The 24,501-nt window shown below is 36.2% G+C and overlaps 1 protein-coding gene across 1 annotated transcript in view; it reads right to left on the bottom strand.

Annotated features, from left to right (window-relative positions):
- USH2A (usherin) overlaps positions 1-24,501 on the bottom strand; it is a 484,310-nt gene that overhangs the window by 62,598 nt on the left and 397,211 nt on the right. The window contains 4 exon segments of the mRNA XM_088132494.1: positions 8,171-8,525; positions 13,285-13,447; positions 15,431-15,589; positions 23,863-24,020. Of these exon segments, the coding sequence (XP_087988620.1) occupies positions 8,171-8,525; positions 13,285-13,447; positions 15,431-15,589; positions 23,863-24,020 (835 nt within the window).

The following is a 24,501-nucleotide window of genomic DNA, read 5'->3' as shown; positions in this document are numbered from 1 at the left end:
TGTGATTAAATAAATTCTGATTGGAATATTGAGTAAGAGAAAATAGTACTTCTTTTTGATTGATAGACTTAAACAGAAAAAGATTCCATTTTGATGGGATAAATTGGAAGGTGTTCCTTTTAAAAAAAAGGAAAATTTTTACTTTTAAACAGCAGAGGTTCCAACTGAATTCTGCCTACAAGATGAGATAATTTATAGAAAAATTCAAAGAAGATTTGGAGGAGATTCAAATGGAGGTGTCAGATGAGACTACACAAAAACCTTGAGAGGTGCAACAGGAAAATGGAATGGATGATACTGAATTAGACACTACAGGTATTGACTTTTCTAAATTTTTGGCTTGATTATGGATTACAAATGCTTAAGGTTGAATATAAGCGGAGCAAATGCTCTTCAAAAGAGAATTTATGTTGGAAATATGAACAAGAAGAAGGGTCATTTTATCATGCTTGGTGGATGCATAAAAAAGCTAGAAAATTTTGGATTCAAATATGAACACTGATTTAGAGGATTTTAAAGATTAATATACAATTGAGACCAGAAACCTTTCTTTTGGGACTGATGGCAAACAGTTGGGAAAAAAGTCACGGGATTTTGTTTTGTATATCATAACCACAGCAAGATTATTGTATGCATGAAGATGGAAAGATCTGGCAATACCTACAATGGAGGAATGGTTGGTGAAGATGATGGAATCTGCTGAGATGGCCAAATTGACTTGTTTGATTAGAGAAAAGACAATATCTACGTTTATTGCTGACTGGAAACCCATTATAGACTTTTAGCATAAAATAGAAAAAAATGAACTTATGATTTATGGTTTTGATGATTAGACAGGATAGATTATAGAAAGAAGAGAGACATGACGTAACTTTAGGGAAAGAGGTAAATTTATAATTGTGCTTATAACTGCTATAAAAAAGACCGGAAGCCACATCTTTGCATCTTTTTGCTTTCTTTTCTATTTTTTTCTTTTTCTTTTTCTTTCTTTCTTGAACTTTTAGCTTTCTCTTTGATTTCTTTTCTTTTTTTTCTTCCTTACTCTATATTAGTTTTCACTTTTGTTTTTAAAACTTTTAATAATTTTTTTTTTTTTAAAGGAACTTGTGGATGTGCAATTGGCAGAATAGTGAGATTCAAAGTTTTACACATCATGCAGGAAAGAAGCATGAATAATTCTGTTTGCAGATATCATATTGGCATTTATTGATAAATCCAATTCCTCCATACCCACAGTAATAACATGAATTGATACTTTCCAGCCTTTTCTGGGTACAATATAAATTGGTCTAAATCTGAACTGAAGCCTTTGGAGGCTACTATGATGCCAAAACCAACTTTCTTTGGATAATTTTGAAGTGACTGGAGACAATAAGTTCTCTTTGGGTTAAGAATATCTAGACAAAGTCAGATAATTAAACTGGATTCAAATTATTTTAAACTGAATATTCTTAAACTGAATAATTAATTAATACTTAAATAATTATTCTAATAATATTATTAGAAATAGCAATGGATAAAATAAATGGGCCTCACTTATGCTGAATATTTGGGGTAATACTAAAAATAAATGTTTTAGTTTATATCACATGTGGATTTTATTTTAAATACACAAAATCTATTTTCAGAACTGTAATGTACTGTTTTAGGAAGTTTATTTGGAAGCATCTTCCCTTCTTTTTCAAAACTTCAACTGTGAAGACAAAGTAATTTAAAGTTTTCCGAATTCAAACTTACACCATAACTTTCTTGGGTCAATGAATGGTAAGTTATCTCTACTGAAAATTAACTCTTGTGAGCTATCTTGGAATTGGCAAATTTGATACACCTTACAAGCTGGAGGGAGTTAAGATTCATCTTAGTTATGAAGAAGGTATGTCAATTACATGAATACTTATAATTCTGCTAAATTAATATGGAAATTCAACCTTAAAAACAGCAAGACAATTTTTGTGCAAGAACTTGGGCACAATGTGGATTGCATATTTTTAGATCAATTAATATGATCAAATGATAATTATTAGTTGCAATGTAACTATTTGTCAAAAAGTGTGTGTGGCAATATCCTCCAGCTAATATGTCCTTTGACATCTAGATGCGGGGCAATAGTGCAAAGGAATTGTATATATATATAGAATAGGACAAAATTAAAATAAGTTTGTAACTGTTATTTGTAGATGGTTTTTAGATAATATTAAATTAGATTTTGCAAATATAGGATGTTATACTTTATATCAATAAAGAATTGGTAAGTTAGTACATGATGTTAATGGAAAATTATTTGGAAGTTATGTGCCACATTTTTACAGATTTAAAAATACAATTTTTAAAAATAGTATTTTATATCTATTGAACACCCATGCTCTAACATTGATTTTGTTTTAGGTTTTGTAATTTATATTCATTTGAATTACGTAGGCTTTTGAGGGTTTTCCCTTCTTTGTATATTATTAAAAAATTTATAAATCTTGCAACAAATGTGGAAGCTTGTGTGAGAGAATGGAGTATCCCATGAGATATTGGGATTATGGAAAATTCTATAGAACAATAATTTAACTATTTAGGCCTTTGTGGAACTGAACAAACATGTGGCATTGTTCACATATAGGCTTGGTTTAAAATAATTAGTGCTTAAATCAAATTCCTCTCAAGCAAAATACAAGGTAAATTTGGAATTTTTGAAAGGTGACAAAACAGGATATAATCAGCAATATCTCTTCTAGGCGACCTTCTGGTGCCTATGGACCACGCTTCACTTTTGGCAAGGACCATAGGCAGTGAACAAAATGAGTGGAACTGAACTGTGCACGTAGAAAGGGCTACAATTTTCCCTTCTTGAGAGAGGATGGTGGGAAGGGTCATCCTTTAAAAAAAAAAACCATGCTAAGCCTATTTTACAGTTTAAATCATTTTTAAATATATTTCCTGCCTCCAAATGCCAGAAAATGGCACAGCTTGAAGTTCAGTAGCAGAATTTGAGAGGGTTCTCAAGTTGCAAAAATATTCAGGAGCCATAGGTTAGCCATCAATTCTCATAGGATATGGATGGAAATGCTGCTGTGGACATAATTCAGTGTCAACCTTACATTAGCATTAAACTCACTTAAAGGAAAACTGAAGCTATTTTAGAGATGTCTTCTTGGACAAAATATCCAAAGCACTTTAGGAAAGTTTGAGCAGGTCGATATGATTAGAAACATTTCTTGATGATTTTCATATATTTTAATTCATGAGTTTTTATAACAGCTAATAAAATGCACAAGATTTGAGTCATGATCCTAGCAACATAAATTTACGTATGTAGTAGAACTGTCTTTTTACATATCTCTATTCACTTCAGGGGGATCGAAGCTATTGAATACTGACCCTGAACTTTAGCTCTACAAATGTATGCTACCTTCTTTCCATTTCAACTCTGGGAGAGACAGAACCTATAGGAGAAAGGGCCATTGTATCCTATTGTGCACAATGGCCTGTGGAGATAAGAGGGTATAGGATCCTATTAATATTTCCACTTCCTATTTCCAATAAAAGAATGCATGCAATGTGCCCCATTCTACATTAGGTACAGTAAAGAATTGCTTTAACATAGCTGAAATCAAGCATACATGGGGGGGGGGGGAGCCATGGAAAGGTCTTGTTCTGAAAAATTGTAGCAGAATAACATTCATTTGACATAAAATAATAAAAGAATGGAAACATACAGAAAAATGTAGCAGTGTTCTTTTAAATATAGTTGACCAATATGTGAGCATTTTTGACATCTTTTTTCAGTTAAGGTACTCCAGGGTAATGTTTCTCCAGTGCTAAGTAAATACTAATTGAAAGGAGGTTAAAACAATAATGCTAAGCATTATTTTAACAGCTGTTTGGATGCATATATTATCTACAATAAAATCATCTTGGATATTTTCCTGTTGAGGTTGGTGGGCAAGATATGGAAGACAGTTCAGTGAATGATTAGACAGATGAATTATGGACTTCAACAGCATTCTGAAGAATGCTTCAAAACAATTCCTAAATTAGAAATTATACATTTGTCAAGCCTACACTTCAATTAGCTTTTACAAAGAATGTTTATACTGTTGTAACAGTGTTGGATCATTTCTGAAATGTTAACAGAAACAATAAAATTGACATAAATCCAAACTTGCACGTTTAGATTCTAAGTACACTTATTGGGAAGGAAGCTCCATTGAGCCAGTTAACGCTCATTATAAATGTGAGCAAGGAGAGATTGTTCATAAAATTATCATGGATTACAACACTGACATAATTTTAATTTGACATTTAGAACCTATACATGAAGGTATATAGAGTTTTTTTTTTTTTAAGTTAAAGATCAGGGTCCAGTGCTTTTTAAATCAGTGCTTTGAGTTAAGATACAGTGAGTAGGTAAGAGATAGCTTTTGTCTGGTGGCCTCGGCCTTCTGTCTACTTCATCTTTGAACCAAAAGAATAGATTGTGGTTTGTATCTAGGATACTTTTTCTTTATTTACATTTTAGCATATTGCCTATCCAGTGCACTTTTTATGCATCACAGTGTGCAACTTTGTTATATCACTGTACCCTGTCCTCAGTATTGCCATTTGTCATTTGTAACCTCTATCCACCTATCCTATCACTCTGAGCTGTACTGGTGAATTGCCAAGGAATGTAAATACAGCCATGGAGTCTATCAAGAGCAGGCAGGCATTTGGGGATGACGGGGTACCTCAAAATATGCAGTCACTCTGAGGCCTATCATCTAGGACCAAGACAAATCCACAAGTAAGCAGTGAGGTAGACATAACCACCTCTTAATAATAAACATTTCTGAAGACAGATTCTTTCCATCCCATCATTCAACAAGGAATAATAACTGCAGCACAGGAACTGATGTCAATTATGTCTTGGATTCTCCTCCCCATTGACAGAAGAGGAGATTGGAAGAACTCCTCAGATACAAATTCCACAGACAAATCCACCCTGGTATAAGGAGCATTTGAAGTATTGGATCCAAAGGATGAGCACTGTAGCATAAGCAACCAGATCTATTGTAACATTTGTCAATGTTTGGCTTGAGGGATCAAGCAAAATCTATTATAATGCAGATAGTAAGATTGCATAAGAAATTGGTGAACAAATAAAGAATTCTATGATTTCTTGATTCACTAGAAATCAATGAGCCATCTCCACATCAACTCAAACTAAAGAAGATTTAACTGAAATTCTTTTAAAAATATAAATTCCAACAATGGATTAAGGAGTGGAGCATGGAGCACAAGTACAGCTTAGAACTCAGGACAACAGTAGATATTTTGTGGTTAATTATTATTTTTAATTTAACTTCTTCAGACCTATTTCCTTTCAAAGTGCAATGAAGATATATTTTTTATAAAATTAGCATTTGGAATAAAAACTAATAAAAGGAAAGGATAAATGCTAAATAATGGTAGAGTGTATTTGTCAGAAGCAATGTTTACACATGGAAGATATATGTGGAGATGACTAGAGCTAGAACATCTCACAAGCGTTTTGCCAAGCTACACATTTTTTTTTAAAGGAGAAAATATGTATATACTTCAAATCCAGTCTTCTAACACATTCTTTTGGAAAACTAAGGAATGACTGAGAAAAAACTAAAGATTGAGATGCATTGAGAAGTTTCTTTATGAAATAGTTAATGGATATTTATTTATTTTTCAAATGTATATATGCCGCCCATCTCAATATACAAGTGACTCTAGGCAGTGTTACAGATAAAAAACTATAAAATCATAAAAAATATATGTTAAAATACTATAAAAGGTTAAAAATTAAGCTAAAAAGTTAAAACTACAAGGCAAACTAAAAAGGCGGAGAGCACATCCTGAGGCTACCAGCCACCCCCAGTGCTGTGAATCCCCATTGGGTCTCCATGCAAGTTGGCAGAGCCAGGTCTTGACACCCTTTCGGAAGGCCAACAGAGTGGAGGCCAATCTCACCTCGGGGCAAGATATTCCAGAGGGTGGAAGCCACAGCAAAAAAGGCTCTCCTCCTGGATCCTGCTAATCAAAACTCTGTAGGTGACAGAGTCCGCAACATACCCTTCCTGCCAGACCGGGTGGGACGGGTCAATGTAATGGGGATGAGACGATTCCTCAGGTAACCTGGGCCCATATTATAGTGCTCTGAAAATTGGTCTCACTCTTTTTATACAATTCGATAGTATCAAAAGTGCAGTCAGCTACATTAAGCTTTTTCACTTACTACTAATCAAAATTCTTACCCAAGATTCTCCCGTGCTTTATTTTATTCCTTACTGCCCATCAATGTTCTGTTTTTTTCCTTCCTCACCAATGGAACACATAAAATGTAAGATCTGTTGTGATATTATTGTCACAGGCTCCACTTCTGAAGTAATAATATCTATTCAACTCCAGATTACTGTATTTATTAAGCTTTGTAACTCATAGTACCATGTAAAAGCTCTTTCTTTTTGTAGTAGTTGATTTATTTCTGATTCTGAAGAGTTATGAGGCAAATCTCCCTAATTACCAAACATAAATCATTGGTGTCAAGCTAATGTTAATTTTACTATCATACTTAAACCAGCATGTACTGTAAATGTGCATAGATAAAATTATATTTCAGGGGTTGAAAAATATCTGATTTGGATAGGATTGTTTTCATCCTAGACTTTTAAAGCTTAAGACTCAAATCCAGAATTATGTTTAGTGAAACTTACCTCTGAGTAAACTTGCTTGCTTAACTTTCTTTTGGGTGCCTTACTATTTTTGCTCAATTAAAAAAATAAATATATGGGAAAATCACATACTGCAAAGCAAAAGTTAGCCTCTAGCATCTATTTACAAAACTGCTTTTGAGGTCTTCACAGGTCACATAGGAATTCTTATAAAACACAAATGAAGAGTTAATGCAGGCAAGTTTTTTGAAGTGTGTCTACCTGCCAATAAAAAAGAAAAACTGAGAGAGTAGAAAGTATGCTGCAGAAGGGGTGGGCAGGTGGGGTTGAATGGAGAACAGCCTTACCAATTTGCCTTCTGGAAGATGGGAGTTTGGGGACAGATCACACCACCATAACAATTTTGTAAAAAGGCAAGCCCACTTCTTCAAGCCATTTTATGAGGTATGCCTATTGACTCAGGAAGGTTGTCCACCCATGCCATAGCCATTATTGCCTACATTGTGCATATACTAGTTAGATGTACAATACTTGAACAGTTCAGAGCAATTGGCTAGATGGGGAAGTTAAAAAAAAATGTCAGAAATGGAGGACATAAGGATGGGGCTACTGCATACCTTGCATTGGGCTGGGAAGTTTCAAATCTGTAGTCCAACACATCTGGTGTATAACAAATTGGGAAATGTATGCTAGTAGTCAAGCAACAATATCTGATTAAGCTTATGAATAACAGAGGGAAACATTCCATCTCTTATGTACAGAAGGGATGTCTCTTTTAAATTGGTGTCTATGTCAGCTTGAGACAAAGGAAGCTTCTTTTTGACTTCAGAATTATATTTTTGTCCTCATATATACTTTCTATGGCCCCCCCATAGAAAGGGGGACGCGGTGGCACAGCGGCTTAATGACGCTGAAAGTTGCCAGCCAGAAATGGTTGACACTTCAGTGGTTCGGGCCCAGCTTCCGCAGCAGAGTGAGCTCCTGCTTCCTCCCCAGCTCCTGTCAACCCAGCAGCTCGAAAACTTACGTGAGTAGATAAATGGGGACTCTCACTCCAGTGGGAGGAAAAATGCTGGCGGTGCCTTGCAAAAAGGAGACAGGAGCAGTTGCCAGTAGCACGGAAACCGCGCACGCCCGAAAAAGGTGTGAAGCAATGGAAACTCCGCCTCCTGAGCTCACCAGCTGGGCTCTGCTCTAGGAAGGAGGCACTGGCAAACCACTTCCGAAACACTTTGCCTTGAAAACTGCAGGGGCTCGTCCAGGCAGTCACTGCAGAATTGGTAATGATTGAGTGTGGATAAAAATAAAAAAATAAAAAAAAATACTTTCTATGATTTTCTGAAATACACAGAATTAAACAACTGAGATATTTTTAAATAGACATGTCTCCTGAAATACATGTACAAATCCTAACAGAGGACCAAAAGTTGACAAACTATTTCTGAATGCTTAAAATGAATCAGAAGATGCTTAACATATTGATTGGTTAATCTAGCACTTACTGGAACTGTTAGTGCAGTAGCATCCCGAGTGTTAAATGTTGGGTCATTCTGTCTCTCTTGATAGACAACATGATACTGAGAAATAGCACCATTAGGAGAAGCAGGCCTGGTCCAATTTAGGAACACAGAATGAGCACTGATCGCTTGCACTGAGGGAGCTTTCATGTCTGATGGTAGAGCTTCTAGAGTCTGTACTGAAGACCATGAACTACCCACAGAACCTTTGGAATTCTGAGCCTTGACGCGGTATTCATACTCTGTGAATGGCTGAAGAGCATCTGTAGCATCAATAAATTCTAAAGCGCCTTCAGACCAGATGAACGCAAGCATTTCTTCTTGAGTCTCCATGGGACGTCTGAAAGGCAGACAAAAAAGATTTGATGGTAATTGGCAAATTCAAATAGGATAATTGGATATTGAGCTGCACACTTCAAAACTACCGCAACCTAGTACAGTTTCCCCAATAAACTTCAGTGTTGATCTTCAGGACTGCACAAAATAAGTGCTCTTTACTTTATCTCCAGATCATTGGCCTATTTCTGAAAAGTCTCATTCTCAGAAGGAAGGAAGGAAGGAAGGAAGGAAGGAAGGATCATTTTAGGGTCCTTTTTTGTTAGAGTAACATGGAAATTTTTTGAAATGTTATCAGAACAGCTATGTATTGATTATCTCAGTGTTTTATTCATTAGTGTTATCTAGGTGAGAGTTCAATATATGGGATACAAGTCTACAATGTGCATACTGAGATGCCTGGATTAATATTCTCTCGGGGGGGTGGGTTCTAAATTAAGAAGAAAAAATGCTGAATTATTGTGATCACAAAGGACTGGATGGGGTGTTAAATACATGTTTGAGACAAGAACCTCAAAGTCTATCTGATCTAGTATAAAAGTAAGTAATGATTGGGTTCTAGGGTCTTGGGCTTTTGAAGGTATTTTTATTAAATTCAGATCATTTATATGATGAGGACTAGAATAACGATTTAGAAAATGTAAGTGGAAAAACTTCAAAGTAAAAATAATCCACAGCAATATTTTTTCTGCTTGTCAGAGGGAGCTGATTCCAAACATACTTCTATCTAGCATATATTTTAATGCAAGAAGACTTTTCATTTGATTATAAAAATCAGTCACTGAAGAAAAGTGAAAAATTCCATTTTAAGTACTACAAACCTCTTTTTAATGCTAAGTAGTTCTGTTTCCACTGCACAGCATCTCCCTTAGCCAAAATAGCTGTTTGCTGAATTTATAAATTAATGTTTAGCAATATGGAGAATCTGTGAGAAACAGCTTCTCTGCACGGAAATATCAAAAATGTCACCAACTGTGAGCTTTTCCACAAGCAAAAGCTGAACAATGTAGCCTGGTTAAAGTATTTAGATCATATTACTGTTGAATATTTAATGAAAGAAACTTATGCTTAGGTAAATAGTTCCATCTGTAGTGCTAAAAAAAGAGCATATCTTGTATGAATAAACTGTGAACAGAAGGGCCTGAGCAATCTCTAATCATTTCAATAGGCTGAGTATTTAGAATTCAACTGCTCATTTAAGTGGAAGTTTTTCTTCTAACACAGTAAGCAATAAAAGGAGAAAGATCCCATTTTAAAGAAATGTCAGCTGCCTCTGAATTTGTCTATTATGCTCTGCTTGCCTTGCTGCTTATTTCTAAGATAGTCAGATTCCCAGTTTTTATCATGGCAAAGCTGTGCAGCCACTAACACAGCCAGTGTATTAGAAGTGTTTATTCTGAAAATAAAAGGGCTGGGTTTTAATTTAAACTAGAAGATGTCATTCTGTGAGCCAGTGTGTGAAGTTTAAGGCTGTGGTTTCTGCTTGGCTATGGCTGTAGTTTTTTTTTTTCATGTGACAGTTGCATGTACTTTATAGAAGTCTCTCCCTTGGCCTTTGCAGTCAGTCAAAGGTCTGAAAAGAACCTTGGTAGGCGTAACTGGTAAACTCAATGCACGGTGTGAGAACTCCTGGCTTTTTCAGAGCTTACATGCCCATGGAAAGAGCCTAGCCATCAACAACCTGTATGTTCACTCACTTTACACATAACTACAGTTAAATTGGTAGAACGTGTTAAGAATGGCTGACACTAACATACAGAGAAATCCCAAAGTACATGAAGAAAATGGTTCTAATGATGAGAGACCTCTCTTAATTCTTCACGTTATTCCTTACAGTCTGTGAAAGCTCAAGAACTCCATTCCCATCTTTTAACCATTCAGTGCCTGACCATTCCTCCCTACTCTATACAGCACATCAAGTAAATGTTGCTGAAAGGAAAAAACTCCTTCTAACCACTGTGGTATGCTTTTAAACATTACTGTTATATTAACTTTATTCTATATTTATTCTGTAAGCAATCTGTGTGTGTATATCAGCTTGAATCACACAGGGAAATGTGTGATACTGACATACTGTAAAAACACATAGATGTACACAGGTTTATGGCACAGAAATAAATGAATCATAAATATTGCTATCACTACAATAATAAATATTGCTATCTGCATTATAGTTTTGTTCCAATTAAGACTTTAGACTTTTTGAAAAAGATTTGTGAAGGGGAAGGAGAGAGAGATATCATGAAGGTTAGCACAGAAGAAGCTGAAACCCTTGCAAATGTAGATCCTTCAGTTTTAATGAAAAGCTGCCTACTCACTTGCTGGTTAAATAAATTTAGTTTAATGTATAAATGACAATAAGACAGGGCAGCAAAAGATGAAAAAGAAATTACATAGCATAACATCCTCTAAAAATATTGAAGGCTTCTTGTTATAGCAGTCTAAGGCTATGTATGAGCTCTGCATGAAAAAAAAAATGGTGTGCTTACATCCCATTTCTGTCCTTACATATTTCTGATTTTTTTCATAGCTATCTGAGAAAGATGTGATATTGTTGTTGTCTAAGCACATTTAAACTTCAGCTGAAATAACTGCCAAGTGATTCATGCCTATGTAGGTGAATATAACGATTGTATCTGGAGCCCCAGTGCGCCATTTTCATTTCACTTTAAATAAAAAACAAAATGTATCTATGTCAGTCAGTGCCCTTCTGCTGTACTCCGAGGTATCAAACAGGCTACAATTATGATTGTGAAGTGATTGTGTCACATTGGAGGAAGGTTTATTGCTTTCGAGTCTGCTAGGCAGTAACACATTCTGTTTCATATTACTCTTTATATCATTGTTTGCCTGTGACTAGAATAATCAAATGCCATCAAATGCTGTCAAATTCAATTTACAGTATTTTCCACTTTCTGCATTATATTTCCCTTTCCCTGGCTGTTTTCTCTTTCCCTGGCTGCTGTGGAATTGCTGCTATAATCATCAGAGTTGTTTACAAAATCAGCAGAATGAAAACGTGTCTTGGACTATGAAAGATACTTTATTTCCTTTTATTCAGAATTAGGGCTTAATCTATTTGGTCATACAATTAGCACAGAAAAGGGGAAATGTTCCAAATCAAGAGGCACTTTAGAAACTACTAGAAGCCTTCACTCAAAATACTAGCAAGTTGGTTCAAGAAAAGACATACATTTAGACTCACCACTAACATCTACAGCCCTTTAGTGTCAATTGCTCCCTGACAAAGTAGTACAGGGCCAGCCAAAATCAAGTTTGACCGAGTTCCTTTGTCACTATGAAGATCTTGCAACTCCAAACATCATCTTGAATCCTGTCTTCCTTGCTAACCCATACCATTTTTGTCATTTGTTAAGGCAGTTATCGCCTAGCCTAATGAGTAATTTTGCTTCAGATCTATTTTTCTGTCACTCCTTCCTTCAACTCCATGGATCCAACAACCACTATTTCCATCAACAATGATGATTTTCAGACTAATGCCTAGTTCGTCCTATTTATTTTCTCCCAACTGCCCTTCACCCCTTCTCTCTCTTTCCCCACAGCTTGCCGTCTATCTGTATTTATCACTCTGTTTCTTCAGAGTCCCTGCTCCTTCTCCAAACAATTTTCCCCAGCATACCAGCTTTTCTTCCTTGAACAATTGAACATTCTGATCAACCACACTTTCTTAACCAATGAAGACAGAAGCTTTACTGCCACAACCCCTATATATCATAGAGGTCTGGGACCCAAAGCAAGCCATGTGCAAGCTTAAAATATTGTAGAAATATGTACAGAATACTACTGAGTTGTTCTTCTAGTTGTAGTCTCTTGCCCTTGGTGGATAACACACCAAAGTACATCTGACCATAATGAATGCTGACAAAAGAATCAAGTTGCAAAGGAAATCCAGAAGAGTTTTAATGCAGATGCAGAAGTTGCATCCAGCAGGATGCACATTTGAAAAGGGTACTTTGACCCATCTATATTCATGAAGGCTCAGTGAGACTTGGTTTAAAATGTTCTTTTTGCTCTGCTAAAAGCACTTCATGGTCAAGGCTCAAAACAGCAATGATGTTAAAATACTCTTTCTAGAACAGCCATGATGATATCATCTTCCTTCCATAATCACTGTGCCTTTTTGGGAGCCCTGAAGTATTTATTTGGGTGTTTTACATACTGCTTAGGCATACCCCGGGGGATGCGGTGGCGCAGCGGTTTAATGATGCTGAAAGTTACCAGCCAGAAATGGCTGACGCTTCGGCGGTTTGAGTCCAGCCTTCATGCTAAAGAGGGTGAGCTCCTGTTTCCTCCCCAGTTCCTGTCAACCCAACAGGTCGAAAACTCACGTGAGTAGATAAATGGGGACTCTCACTCCGGTGGGAGGAAAAATGCTGGCGGCGCCTTGGAAAGGAGTCGGGAGCAGTTGCCGGTAAAACATGAAACCGCGCTCGCCTGAAAAGGGTGCGAAGCAACGGAAACCCCGCCTCCTGCACGCGCCAGCTGGGCTCTGCTCTAGGAAGGAGGCTCTGGCAAACCACTTCCGAAACACTTGCCTTGAAAACTGCAAGGACTCGTCCAAGCAGTCACTGCAGAGTCAGTAATGACTGAGCGCAGATAAAAAAAAAAAATAGGCATAGCCCTCTTGGGAAAAAACCCTCATGTTCATAGAAAGCCTCCACTACACAGTGAGGTCTATAATATTCTGTGAAATCTAATCTTTAAAAATCTAATCTTTAAAAATATAAAACTACAAGAACTACCTGTAAACAAAGTAGTTTCTAATTATTCCATTGGGTTTTTTAGGTGGTGACCATTTCACCTCTATGGATGTTGGTCCGATGGCTGTAATGGCAGGAGGACTCAAATCTTCAGGAAAGGCTTCAGCAGTGATTGCATATGCTCTCTCACCAACTCCACAGCCAACTAGAAGAAAACAAAGCCAGTACTTAAGAATCATAAAGCCTTTCAAACATGCAAAGTACTCTTTTAATTGTCAAATACTCAAGAAGTAACATATATTTCTTAATAAAAATATAACATTTCTTTCAAATCACTGTAACCACTGCAATAAAACATTAAATACACAAGGTCTTGAGGCTTCTAGTAGAAAGCCCAGATAAAATTAACACCTATAACTCTCTAGTCTGAGAGTCCAGCAAGTAAGAAAGGAAGATATACCATTCATAGTATCTTCCAAGTCAAGCTCACCTACTCGTGTCTTCACAGACATACATGGAGCTCGCCATGATGGTGTTCTGAGATGTTTTCTTTGTTTCCCAGTCTAGCCTACAGCCATAGTATTCCAGAGAATCTTCCATCCAAATATCATTCAGACCCAACTTGGCAAGCTATTTGTGTTCTGTAAGCCACTTCTTGTTTTTCAATGTACTGCCATCATCTGCTCTAGACTTCTAGACTCACACACACACACACACACACACACACACACACTGTAACGCTACAATAGGTGAAATAAAACCTTCTTCAAGCTGAGCTTAATTGGATATAGCCATGAAGTTTTCTTGGCAATAGCATGGAGGGGTTTTACCATTCCTTCTAGGATTTTTTTTTTTTTTTCATTTCCTAGTCTAGTCCACAGCTCTGGAGTTCCCTGAAGGTCTCCCAACTAACTACTAACTTGACTTGATCCTGATTACTTTCTGAGCCTAGACGAGATTGCCTATATGGTGCCATTTTTTCTTGAAAATATTACATTTCTTTAGAGATGCCAGCTGCGAGCACAGACAAAAAGCCATACGTTTCCCATGATGCAAAACCAGAATTCTGAAAGATAGTAATTAATATTGAACTCATGAGTTCCCATTTGCCTTCTTACTTTCTGCATTGATTATTGTGTGTTGATCCGGTTCCTCATCAAGGCCATTCAAACATGTTAAGTAAACTGATATCAAACTCTGTTCAAAACACAGATAGTAAGCTGACATTAAATTGCCGTTTTCCATTTTGGTTTAACAGGGGGAAAGCAAAAGTAAGAAGAAGCACTGAGTTGCAGTACTCACTCCTGCTTGCTTCCTAGTTCGCTTTCTGAAAATTAGCCAGCTGAAAAATCTCGGCAATAGTTGGGCTTCTTCTAACATATGCCAAACTCATGCTCTTGGCTCAGTTATCAGTTCTTTATCTATTCTTTTTTATTCATTTTATTTATTTATTAAAGTCTGTTTGGTAATGTATGATTTATAACATTCCTTTTTTTTTTTTTTTTTAAGAATACAGACAATGCAAGAATATTTTTGAAACAATTTGGTTTGGGGCAAGATGATGATGATGATGATGATGATGATGATGATGATGATGATGATGATCCACCTCCTCCTCCTCCTCCTCCTCCTCCTCCTCATCATCATCATCTTCCAAAGCACTTAGGACTGGATATTTTATTTTCCAATGGAGGAATGCCACTTTCTTCAGAAATCCAAAGAACAAGGCAGCCTTACAGTATATTCAAAATCACCTGAAGAATTCCATCGTACTGCACCCATGCTAACAAAGCCCATGAGATCAGGTTTCATACATTTCTTATAATTTTAAATAAGAGAGAGTTATCCTTCTGTTTCATATGAATAATAAAAAAGATATATAAATTACTGATGTAGCATTAATTGAGAGTGGGTTTTATCTGATGTGTATTTCTAGAACAATTTTAAAAACACCTTGTTTTATGTTTTTCATAAAAAGGGCTAACATTCTCCCAAATGCGAACTATTTAAATTTTCCGTTGAAATATTCATGATACAATATGGAGATATGTAAAATAAATGATTCAGTCCTAGGGTTTGCTTTTACTAGGTAAACATTTTGAAATAAGATGTTATTCTGTTATTTAAACAGAATATATTTTGCAAAATTGCACTGTCTTCTAATCACAAAATGGAATTAACATCTTACCATCCTGGCAGGCTTGTATCCTTATTTCATATTGGGTGCATGGATCAAGTCCATCCAAAAGAACAAAGTTGGGTTGCCCAACTGGTTTTACAAATGGGGAGGTACTGCCAGCATCTAGTAATATATTGTACTCCAAAGGCACATTGCTCTTAAATGAGCCTGTAATAAAATAAATAAATAAAGTTCATAGAATGGTATGTGCTGATTCACAGTTGAAACAGTGATCAATTTCCTGCAAGCATGGGAGTTCTATGTACTTTAAAGCATTAGATTGGCTTCTATGGTTGATGATTTAATCATTCATTAATAATGATACCATACTCATACATATGTTCAGTGTTATATTGCATATGTCAGAACCTAAAGAATTATCATCAGAGGTGGAACATCCTGTTTTCCTGGTATAAGCTTCGTCACCATAATTATCATAATTATAGAGAAAGGGCTGCTATTATATTCACCTGAAAGATTATCCTAAATTCAAGACACACCATAAAAGAAGGGAAGATGGGGAAAAATACAGATTTTTTGCTGTACCCAATTTTCCTACCTTGCCAACTTAGGGTTGTCAGAACCAGGTGAATCCAGAGATTCCCTCCCCGCCACTGGCAAATAAGTGTTTATGTACTGTATATATATGTGTGTATATAAAGCTGCGGAAGCTAGGTTCTAAAAAAAGGACAGGTTAGGATAATAAAATAAATCTATATTAATTGAATTTATAGCCAATTAAAACTGTTTATAAAATAAGGCATCCCACTTACACAATTAATTGATCCCTATCTGCACATATCAACCACTCTCTTTCGTACACAAACCACTGTCATTCAGAGAAACATGCAAGTGTACATGTGCACAGATCCCTCCTTCTTCAGAAACTGCAAAGAAGGAGAAGAAAAAGCACGAGGAGAAGGAGTAACTGTGCTGGTAAAGGAAGGAAAGAGTTAGGACTCGAGGAAACAAACCTGCATACTGATGAGGAAAACAGAAGAAGTAACAGAATAGGAAAGAAAAGACGAGAGAAGCCCTATTTCAACATTACAAAAAGGGTTAAATCCACCAGGCAAACAGGCACTGTAGTTAATCTTCAAAGATATCCATGCTTTTCAGCAGCAACCTCTGCAATTATATGCACTTTATGCTAATTCCGATATCTTCAGTAGTTTCTTTCCTGATCAGTGAGCGTAAGATATTCCTCCCAATTCATATGTTATTTGGAAAGGGGGCAGGCAGAACTTGTTTTCCTCCAAGATAATAAACTCACAATAATCTCAGAATGACGTCGCCACAATTTATCAAGATTTAAAGATTTTGAAAGATCTGAAGGCAATTTGGGGAAGAGATGCCTGCACAAAGTCACAGGATTATGTAATAGCTTCCAGGAACAAAAAGATGCTATTTGCTACATCAAATCTTAATTTTTGAGTGGTATCTCCACCTGCTTTTTCATATTGTTTTTAAATAGACAGGGACAATTTAATTATAAAGCTACAAACAGTTGTATCTTTCGACAGCAAATCCAGTATTATAGTGCTATTTTAGCTCCAGTCTGTAAAATACGTAAGTGGTGACACAAAGTTCTTGTTATAGCATATAATTCAAGTAAACACATAAGAATAATTAGATTGCTTTAGCTGACTCTTAAGAGGAAGAAAGTGCAATATGTTTTTGGGAGTAAATATGACAAATGCAATGAAAGATGCAGTTTCACATTGGTGACCTTGCCTTGTTTTTTCCCTTCGACCACAGACCACTTTCAGATGGGATCTTGCATTGTTCTGGAAATAGCTCCACACGTGTAATCTCATGCCACGTGTTCTGCAATTCAGCCAATTTGTCTCCGTTGTGCTGCACAGAATTGCTGAAAAGGTCAACTCTTCATCTGCAACACTGCAGTGCTGCAGAGCTTGTTGGTGGACCATTTTCCCATTTGGGGGACTTCATTTCGCCTCGCCTCACCCCCCAACTCCTGGGTTCCATCTGAGTTTCCCTTGCTCCCCAGAGTCTCAGCTCTAACTGTGATATCCCAAGATTCTACAAATGCAACACAGGAACATTGGCATGGCAGCCAGGTTGTGTCTCTTTCATAGCAAAACCACTTTTTTTTGCTGGGGCAAAGGAAAAGAGATCACTGTGCAAATGCACACAACACGAACGGAGGATTGGGAGCAGGATACTGGTTGAATGCTACTAGAGAGCTGGAAAGAAAAATGGATTGGCTTGTGTTGTTTTGGCATTCTAGAATCAGGACCCACCAAGGCAACTGTGGACTGCAGCCAGTGTGGTGTAGTGGTTAAGGTGCTGGCCTAGAAACCCGGAGCCTGGGAGTTCTAGTCCCACCTTAGGCATGAAAGCCGGCTGGGTGACTTTGGGCCAGTTTCTTTCTCTTAGCCCAACTCGCCTCGCAGGAGGTTGTGGGGAAAATAGGAGGAGGAAGGAGTATTAGGTATGTTCTCCACCTTATTTATAAAAACAATAATAAAATTGGGGGGGGGATTCTTATAAATAAATAAATAAAATGTTTGAAGGGACTGGGAAGTAGAAACAGTGACATGTGGAATTGGACTTATCAGCTGGTGTTTTTTTGAAAATGAGAAAAGCAAAGCTTCCTAGGCAATGATAGGAAGAAAACCTCCTATATTTTAAAATACATGCAGTGATTTTGAATTTACTGTAGCGCTGATGTTTTGACGAGGGAATGGAATGAAATGGGCAGATTTGTTAAAGTCAGTGGGGAAACCACATGACTTGGTTAGTTCCAGAGTTCATACATTTATGTCAGAATAAAAGGAACAGTAAAAGCATAAGTGAACTAATTTACCCTAAGTGCAAATGGCAGTTTTGTTATTTGGTGTCAAAGTTACCGTGAGCACAATGACAACCTGCCATAATGCATTTTCATGTTCACTAAAGAACAAGGATTTAGTTGGTTAATATTCCCAGCAATACTCCTTTTCATAATTTACAACAACTAGATGCTGATAGGTTATTTAACATTTATGAAGTTAAGATGTAATCAGAAAACCCTGATTATCTTTACAAATAAAAAAGTTAAATTATTCCACTTTTTTTCTTCCATGACTTCATTGCATGGCAGGTGCATATTTTGTAACAGGACAAGTCAATCAAACAACATCTTGATGATTTCCCCTCCCCCTTTTTTTTTGTATTTGGACAGTGAAAAATGGACAAGTCAGTGAAAAGGGATCTCGAATTGTTTAATATTCATTTTAAAACAAAGATGTCCTATAAGGAAAATATTTAATAAAAATAAATTTTTAAAATGTTCTGTTGAAGATTCTTGATTAGAGACATTAATGAAGTCAATGGGTAATAGAAGCTGTTAATTTTGAAATATACTTCCTCAATTAAACCTGAAATGGTGGTGTTCCAGATCCAGTCCTTAAATCTTTCACAGTTTTACCTAAATGGGTTTCATGTCTTGGATTAATATAAAAGAAAAGGTTTGTTTCCATTAAGATTTATTATTATATACCTATATTGCCATAAAACTAGAATATATTGCTCTACCTTATTAACTACTTAAAGTAACTTGATTAATGCTAAATATTCAAACCAAAATTTTTATTTTCTCAAAAACAAAAACAAAACCCCCCACCCTAGACAAATGAGATCATGTCTAGATGCATTTTACATTAGCAATGCACTGTGTAATTCCACTGTGCTCTGACTGCTACAAAAATTCTGTATAGTGTCAATTTTATAATTCTCTCCGGCACGGCAACTATCATGTACAAATATAGAGCAAGCACAGAGTATTAGATCTGGAAATGTTAGCTAGAGAAGGAAGGCAAAATGATTGATAAATTATTATTATTTATTAAGAGAACAATTGCTAACTAATATTAACAATAATTTGCCCAGCTTCTAGTTTTGGTTTTAAAGCAACAGTGATATATGCTGCAAGTATAGTAATGAATGAAACAGAGGGCATTCAGAGGAGATACCCTAAATATTATAGAGAAGTTCAAATGGCAAAGACCTGGCAGTTCAGTTAATCTGTAACATTAAAGGATAACCTCTTGAACCTATCGGGTGAAATGTTGGGAAGATACTGGAAAGCCATTTCTCTGCTTCATTGTAACAAAGGAAAAATCTCTCATAGCAAAAACAAGGTGTGGTTTTATCAACCCTCAAAACTCATTCTAGTACCTAAAATTTGGAGGATGCATTCCAACAGAATCTCAGGTTAGAAAAGGTAAGGATGGCTGGAAATCAGAAACTATCATGGGTGGAAGCCTCATGACAATTTGTCTCATGGAATCCTACTAGGTATGGGGAATGTATACCTAGGGGTATGTATTGCCATGCATACATCTCTTCAGCTTGCCAGACTGATATAATGACCATGAAGAAAACAATCTCAAATGAAAGAAACTGGATAGGGTTAGGGTTAAACAGTTAAACAGTTTTGAAAGGAAAGCAGTGAGACCCACAGTTAAATCCCATGCTGAGGTCAAATTTGGAACTGGGGTAAGCTTTTGAACTAGAAGGCAAGCCTTTCAAGAAGCATTTGGTGATTGTATGGAAAAACACCATAGAGTGATCAATCTTGCCAAACATGCAGAAATAGCTGCAAATATGCTTTAAAATAAGTCAATGTCATTGATAGTACTATCAATAGCAGCTCTGGATGCATCTCTTGTGACATCTCCTTTGACAACAACAAACTTGTGAGGTAGGTTGAACTGAGAGATCACTCATGCAGCTGCTGCAGCTGAGGGTAGATTAGAATTGGGGTCTTTGTATCTCAATCACTCTACCACCCTTTCTAAGTTAAGTGTGTTCAAGCATCTTTCCCTTCCTTAACTGATTAACCACTGCTTTTACATCTTGCCACTTAGGTAAGAGAGGGGTTTTGAATTATTATATCTATAAAACTTTGGAATTTAGAGATACCACAGTGGTTGAAACATCCTAAGTAAAATAAAAGAAGACTCAATGGATATGTAGTTCATTATTAAACTAGTGGGTCCTTATGTGATCTAAATTTATTCCAGAAGACAAGGGGATCCAATCCCAAAATGTAGCTTCTTTTCATAGAAGGAAGATTCTGTGGCCAACTAGCCTCTCATTAACATTTGATGAATAAAAAGTAATTTTATTCCAAGAGACAATATCAATTGAAATGACTATCTTGGTGGGAGAATCACTGCCAATCCTTATTTTAAAGCTTGATCTTTGAATATAAAAGAAAGAAATATATTATTTCTGTATGAAGTATTAAAAGCGTAATAGAGGAATTATCCATGGAAAAAGTAAACTCTAAAGAAAATAAGATTCAACCCATAACGAGAAAGATTCAATGGGCACGAGTACTTCCTGCAGGACATGTAATGTCATGATATAATAGTTATTATGTAGGGAGGAATACTGTACTACTCTCAAGTGGTCCTATCACCACCTGTCTCCTCACAGTACCTCCCAACTGCAATCCTGGCTGGTGTCTCAGGCCTCATTTCTATGGGTTGGCTTTCCTTTACAATTTTAGCTTTTCATAGGCAATCTTGCAAAGATATAGCAAGGCCTCATATCTACTTATCAGGATTCTTGTAAAAGGACTTTCTTGTGCCATCTTTTCTGACAAACAAGTTCTCAGCTGTTGATCTCTTGGTCAACATCACTCTGCAAATCCTCAGTCTATCACAGCATTCTGTGTCTTAGAAATCTCTCTCTCTACCCTTTTGTTACTGAACTTTTGTAGAAATAAGCCCACTCCTCCAAACAATAGATTTCCACTTAATTGTCAGATAATAAGCCTAATGGATCCACTTTGTGATCAGCAACAAGAGGGAAGCTTAACCATTCCTTAAGATGCATTGTTATTTGGAATTCCTGATTAAAGAAGGAACAGGTAGATTATTGATGTAAGCTTCCTTTTTTTCCTTGTTTTAATCTGGACTACGGTTCCCAACCATCTTCAGCAGATCACCCAGCAAATTATCAGTGTAGCAAAAAGCAGGTACCTAAAATACATGGACATACATGCATACACATGAATCACTCTTTGCTTGTTTTGCAAAAAAAGAAGAGGAAACCTTTGCATTGCAATCCCTGACTCACAGGTTTGTGGGTGGGAGCCAAGTACACTCATCTACCACCACTCCAGGAGTGCAGTAGTTGCTTATCATACACTGCATCTGACAAAGGACAGTGGACATGCTAGACAGGGAAAAATTGACACCAAAATTGAAATTATGAACAATTGAAGAAAAGTAAGTTCTTTTAAAATACTGTTCAGTGTTATTGGGAATCCATACAAGCTTTACAAATACATATGGCTATCAGCTGTTTCAGATGTCAATGACAGGGTTGAATTCTTGATGTGTGAGTGAACTATGCTGTACTTACTCAGCACATTAATTTCTAAGCAAGAGCTTCTTATCACCCTTTCTCCTCACTCCCCATAGAAAAATGCTGGTAATTGGACTGTCCTTTGAAAGTGATGGGCAAGTTTCTGTTTCAAATGTTATTAACATGTCTAAGTATAGAAAAATCCTGGATCAAACCAGGATCCTATAGTGCCCCCATCTGTGTCCTTGTCAGGCACCCCAGGAAGCGCATAAAAGAAAACAAAAGATGACAGCTGACTGCAATTATCTGTTCCCATATCCCTAGCATCAGAGATTTTACATTCACTTCCCGCATAGCAATGTGCACTAAACTGTGTGAATCTACTGTAATTTCTTATCTTTAAAACATATCAATTGTATAAAATTCAAACAGAAAAAAGGGAAAGGAAAGAACAGAGGGAGGCCCTTATTTTGATCATACAGAGCTAGCTTTCCTTTTTGACTAGGGCTACCATATCAAGACTGCATTAATACAGATGTCTAGCAAATGGCACCAGAGGTTAGGGTATTCTGTATAGCTAGAGATCATCCAGATGTTTGCAGGGCATATCTGGTAGCTTATTTTTTACTTTTAAAATTCTTTGTGTAAACAACCTGATTATTTAGAGAATTCCACACACAATCACTTTAGCCAGGGCTAGATCTGCATAGAGATTGGGCTGTTAAGAGTGAATATTCAAAGCTTTCACAGAAACTTATTATCAAAACTGAGACAGTACAGGACACTTTCCAATGAAATCAGCTGTAGATTATAAGTCAAATTCATCCACCTTCTCCCTGGGTTTTTAAATCCTTTTAGGCAGTACTGGAGTGGGGGTGGGGGTGGGAGTGAGTTTAATTTAAGATTTTAATCTTTTTCATATATTATAGCATTTCTATAATGGATTTTGTGCTTCTGAAAACTAAAAGATTGACAGCTCAGGATATTATAGATCTATTAAGAATTGATTCAGTGGACATCACAGTAATATTTACTATTCCAAGCATGAATGTAAATGTTTACCAGGTAACTTTATAGTTAATGTTTTTATATTATCTTCTCATCCTGTGACCTTTGTGCAAGGTGTAAATATTTTAAATAATTTGAGATAAATACTGAATATTAAAATGGTTATTATATTTTAGCTATACATATCAATATAGTTGAATATTTTTTATAACAGAAGATAATAGACTTTTTAAAAAATCCTAAATTATAAAATAGGCAATTTGTTATATACTAATATTACTTCTTAAAATAAATAACAATATTAGTTATGAACATATCTAAAGCACATAATGAGCTTACATTTGCCTGAATATGCAAAATTGTTTATATTTTACAACACATATGACTCTTGTTTTGATTATCCTGAATGTGAAAAGTTCAGCCTCACACAAATGATATGGAATATTCCCTATCTATCTATCTATCTATCTATCTATCTATCTATCTATCTATCCTCTCCCCCCCCCCCCCATATCTTCCAATGCCACTTCTCATTACAAAGAACTTAGCATTTATGTGACCTCTGAATGTATCTGAACTCATATAGGAAAGCTCTGTGTTTAATTTGTTGTCACAATGGTTGAATGTACTTTGCATTCAGTAGAACGGGAAACAAAAAAAAGCATGGTTATCACTGTTTCATCCTGTTCTGAAGCCAATTTTAATGAATCAGTTAATTAGATCTAAGATATAAAAACCACTAGTATAACTGCATGTCCACCATTAAATTAAATCCACAATGTGGCATCTTTTATATTTGAACAGAGCACAGCTGACTGTATTGCTTAATTATTTCATTAATAGGTTTATCATCTGTTACAAATGACTTAAGTCATTTTAGCGCCTAAGGCAGAAAAATCCAAAAGGTGGTCCTCTACTGCTATTATGTACAGTTGATAACTTTTCCTAATATATTTATATCTGCCTTAGGATATGTCCTTGTATCAACACAGCTTCTAATTCTGCCTCTTTATATAATGGAAACCAAGCACAGGAAATGATAAATAACTGAAACAGATACATAAGTAGTCTATGATGTTCTAAATTTACTATATATTACACATGCTTACCAGGAATGTCCCATGCTACAAATATAGAATATGCATTAATTACTGTGATATTATATGGTTTAAGAATCTCCTCTGGTGTTGTTACTGGTGTCTGGACAATATATTTTTCACTGGTATTGATACCGCCCCACGTTCTGGCTTCTAGCTGGTAAACATATCTATAAATACACATGAAGGTGGGAGGGGAAAGAAAGGACAGAAGAGAAACAAACCCAAGAGAATCAATATAAAGATTTTTTACAATTATTTTAGCATTCGTTACATTTATCAGATTCCAGCATAATGTAATGTCCACCATTTATGTGTGTGTCATATGACTTTCTCTCTCTCTCTTAACACAGAAGCCTAATCCATCTATTTTGTGGTTACGTGTAAAAAGCAGGCACTTGAAATAAGTGCTTACTCTTTGGCCATCATGCATATGAGTAGTATAAGGTGGACTAGGATCAAGGAGACCTACTTAACATCTTTTCTGCCTGAGGGACTTTACTCACTGTCTCTCAGATCAAGCTATCTCACAGGGTTGTTGTAGAGAAAAGAGTGGAGAAGGAAACACTATGCATATCAACTTCTGTGCCTAGATGAAAGATGGGATGTAAATCTAACAAATCAATATCTAACAAGCTAACTGTACCAAAG

The sequence above is a fragment of the Python bivittatus genome, unplaced genomic scaffold (assembly GCF_059951505.1).
Source record: "Python bivittatus isolate LINGU-HERP-01145 unplaced genomic scaffold, Pbiv_v1 ctg000020_np1212, whole genome shotgun sequence".
Taxonomy (NCBI): Eukaryota; Metazoa; Chordata; class Lepidosauria; order Squamata; family Pythonidae; genus Python; species Python bivittatus.
This window is presented reverse-complemented; position numbering and strand designations above follow the sequence as displayed.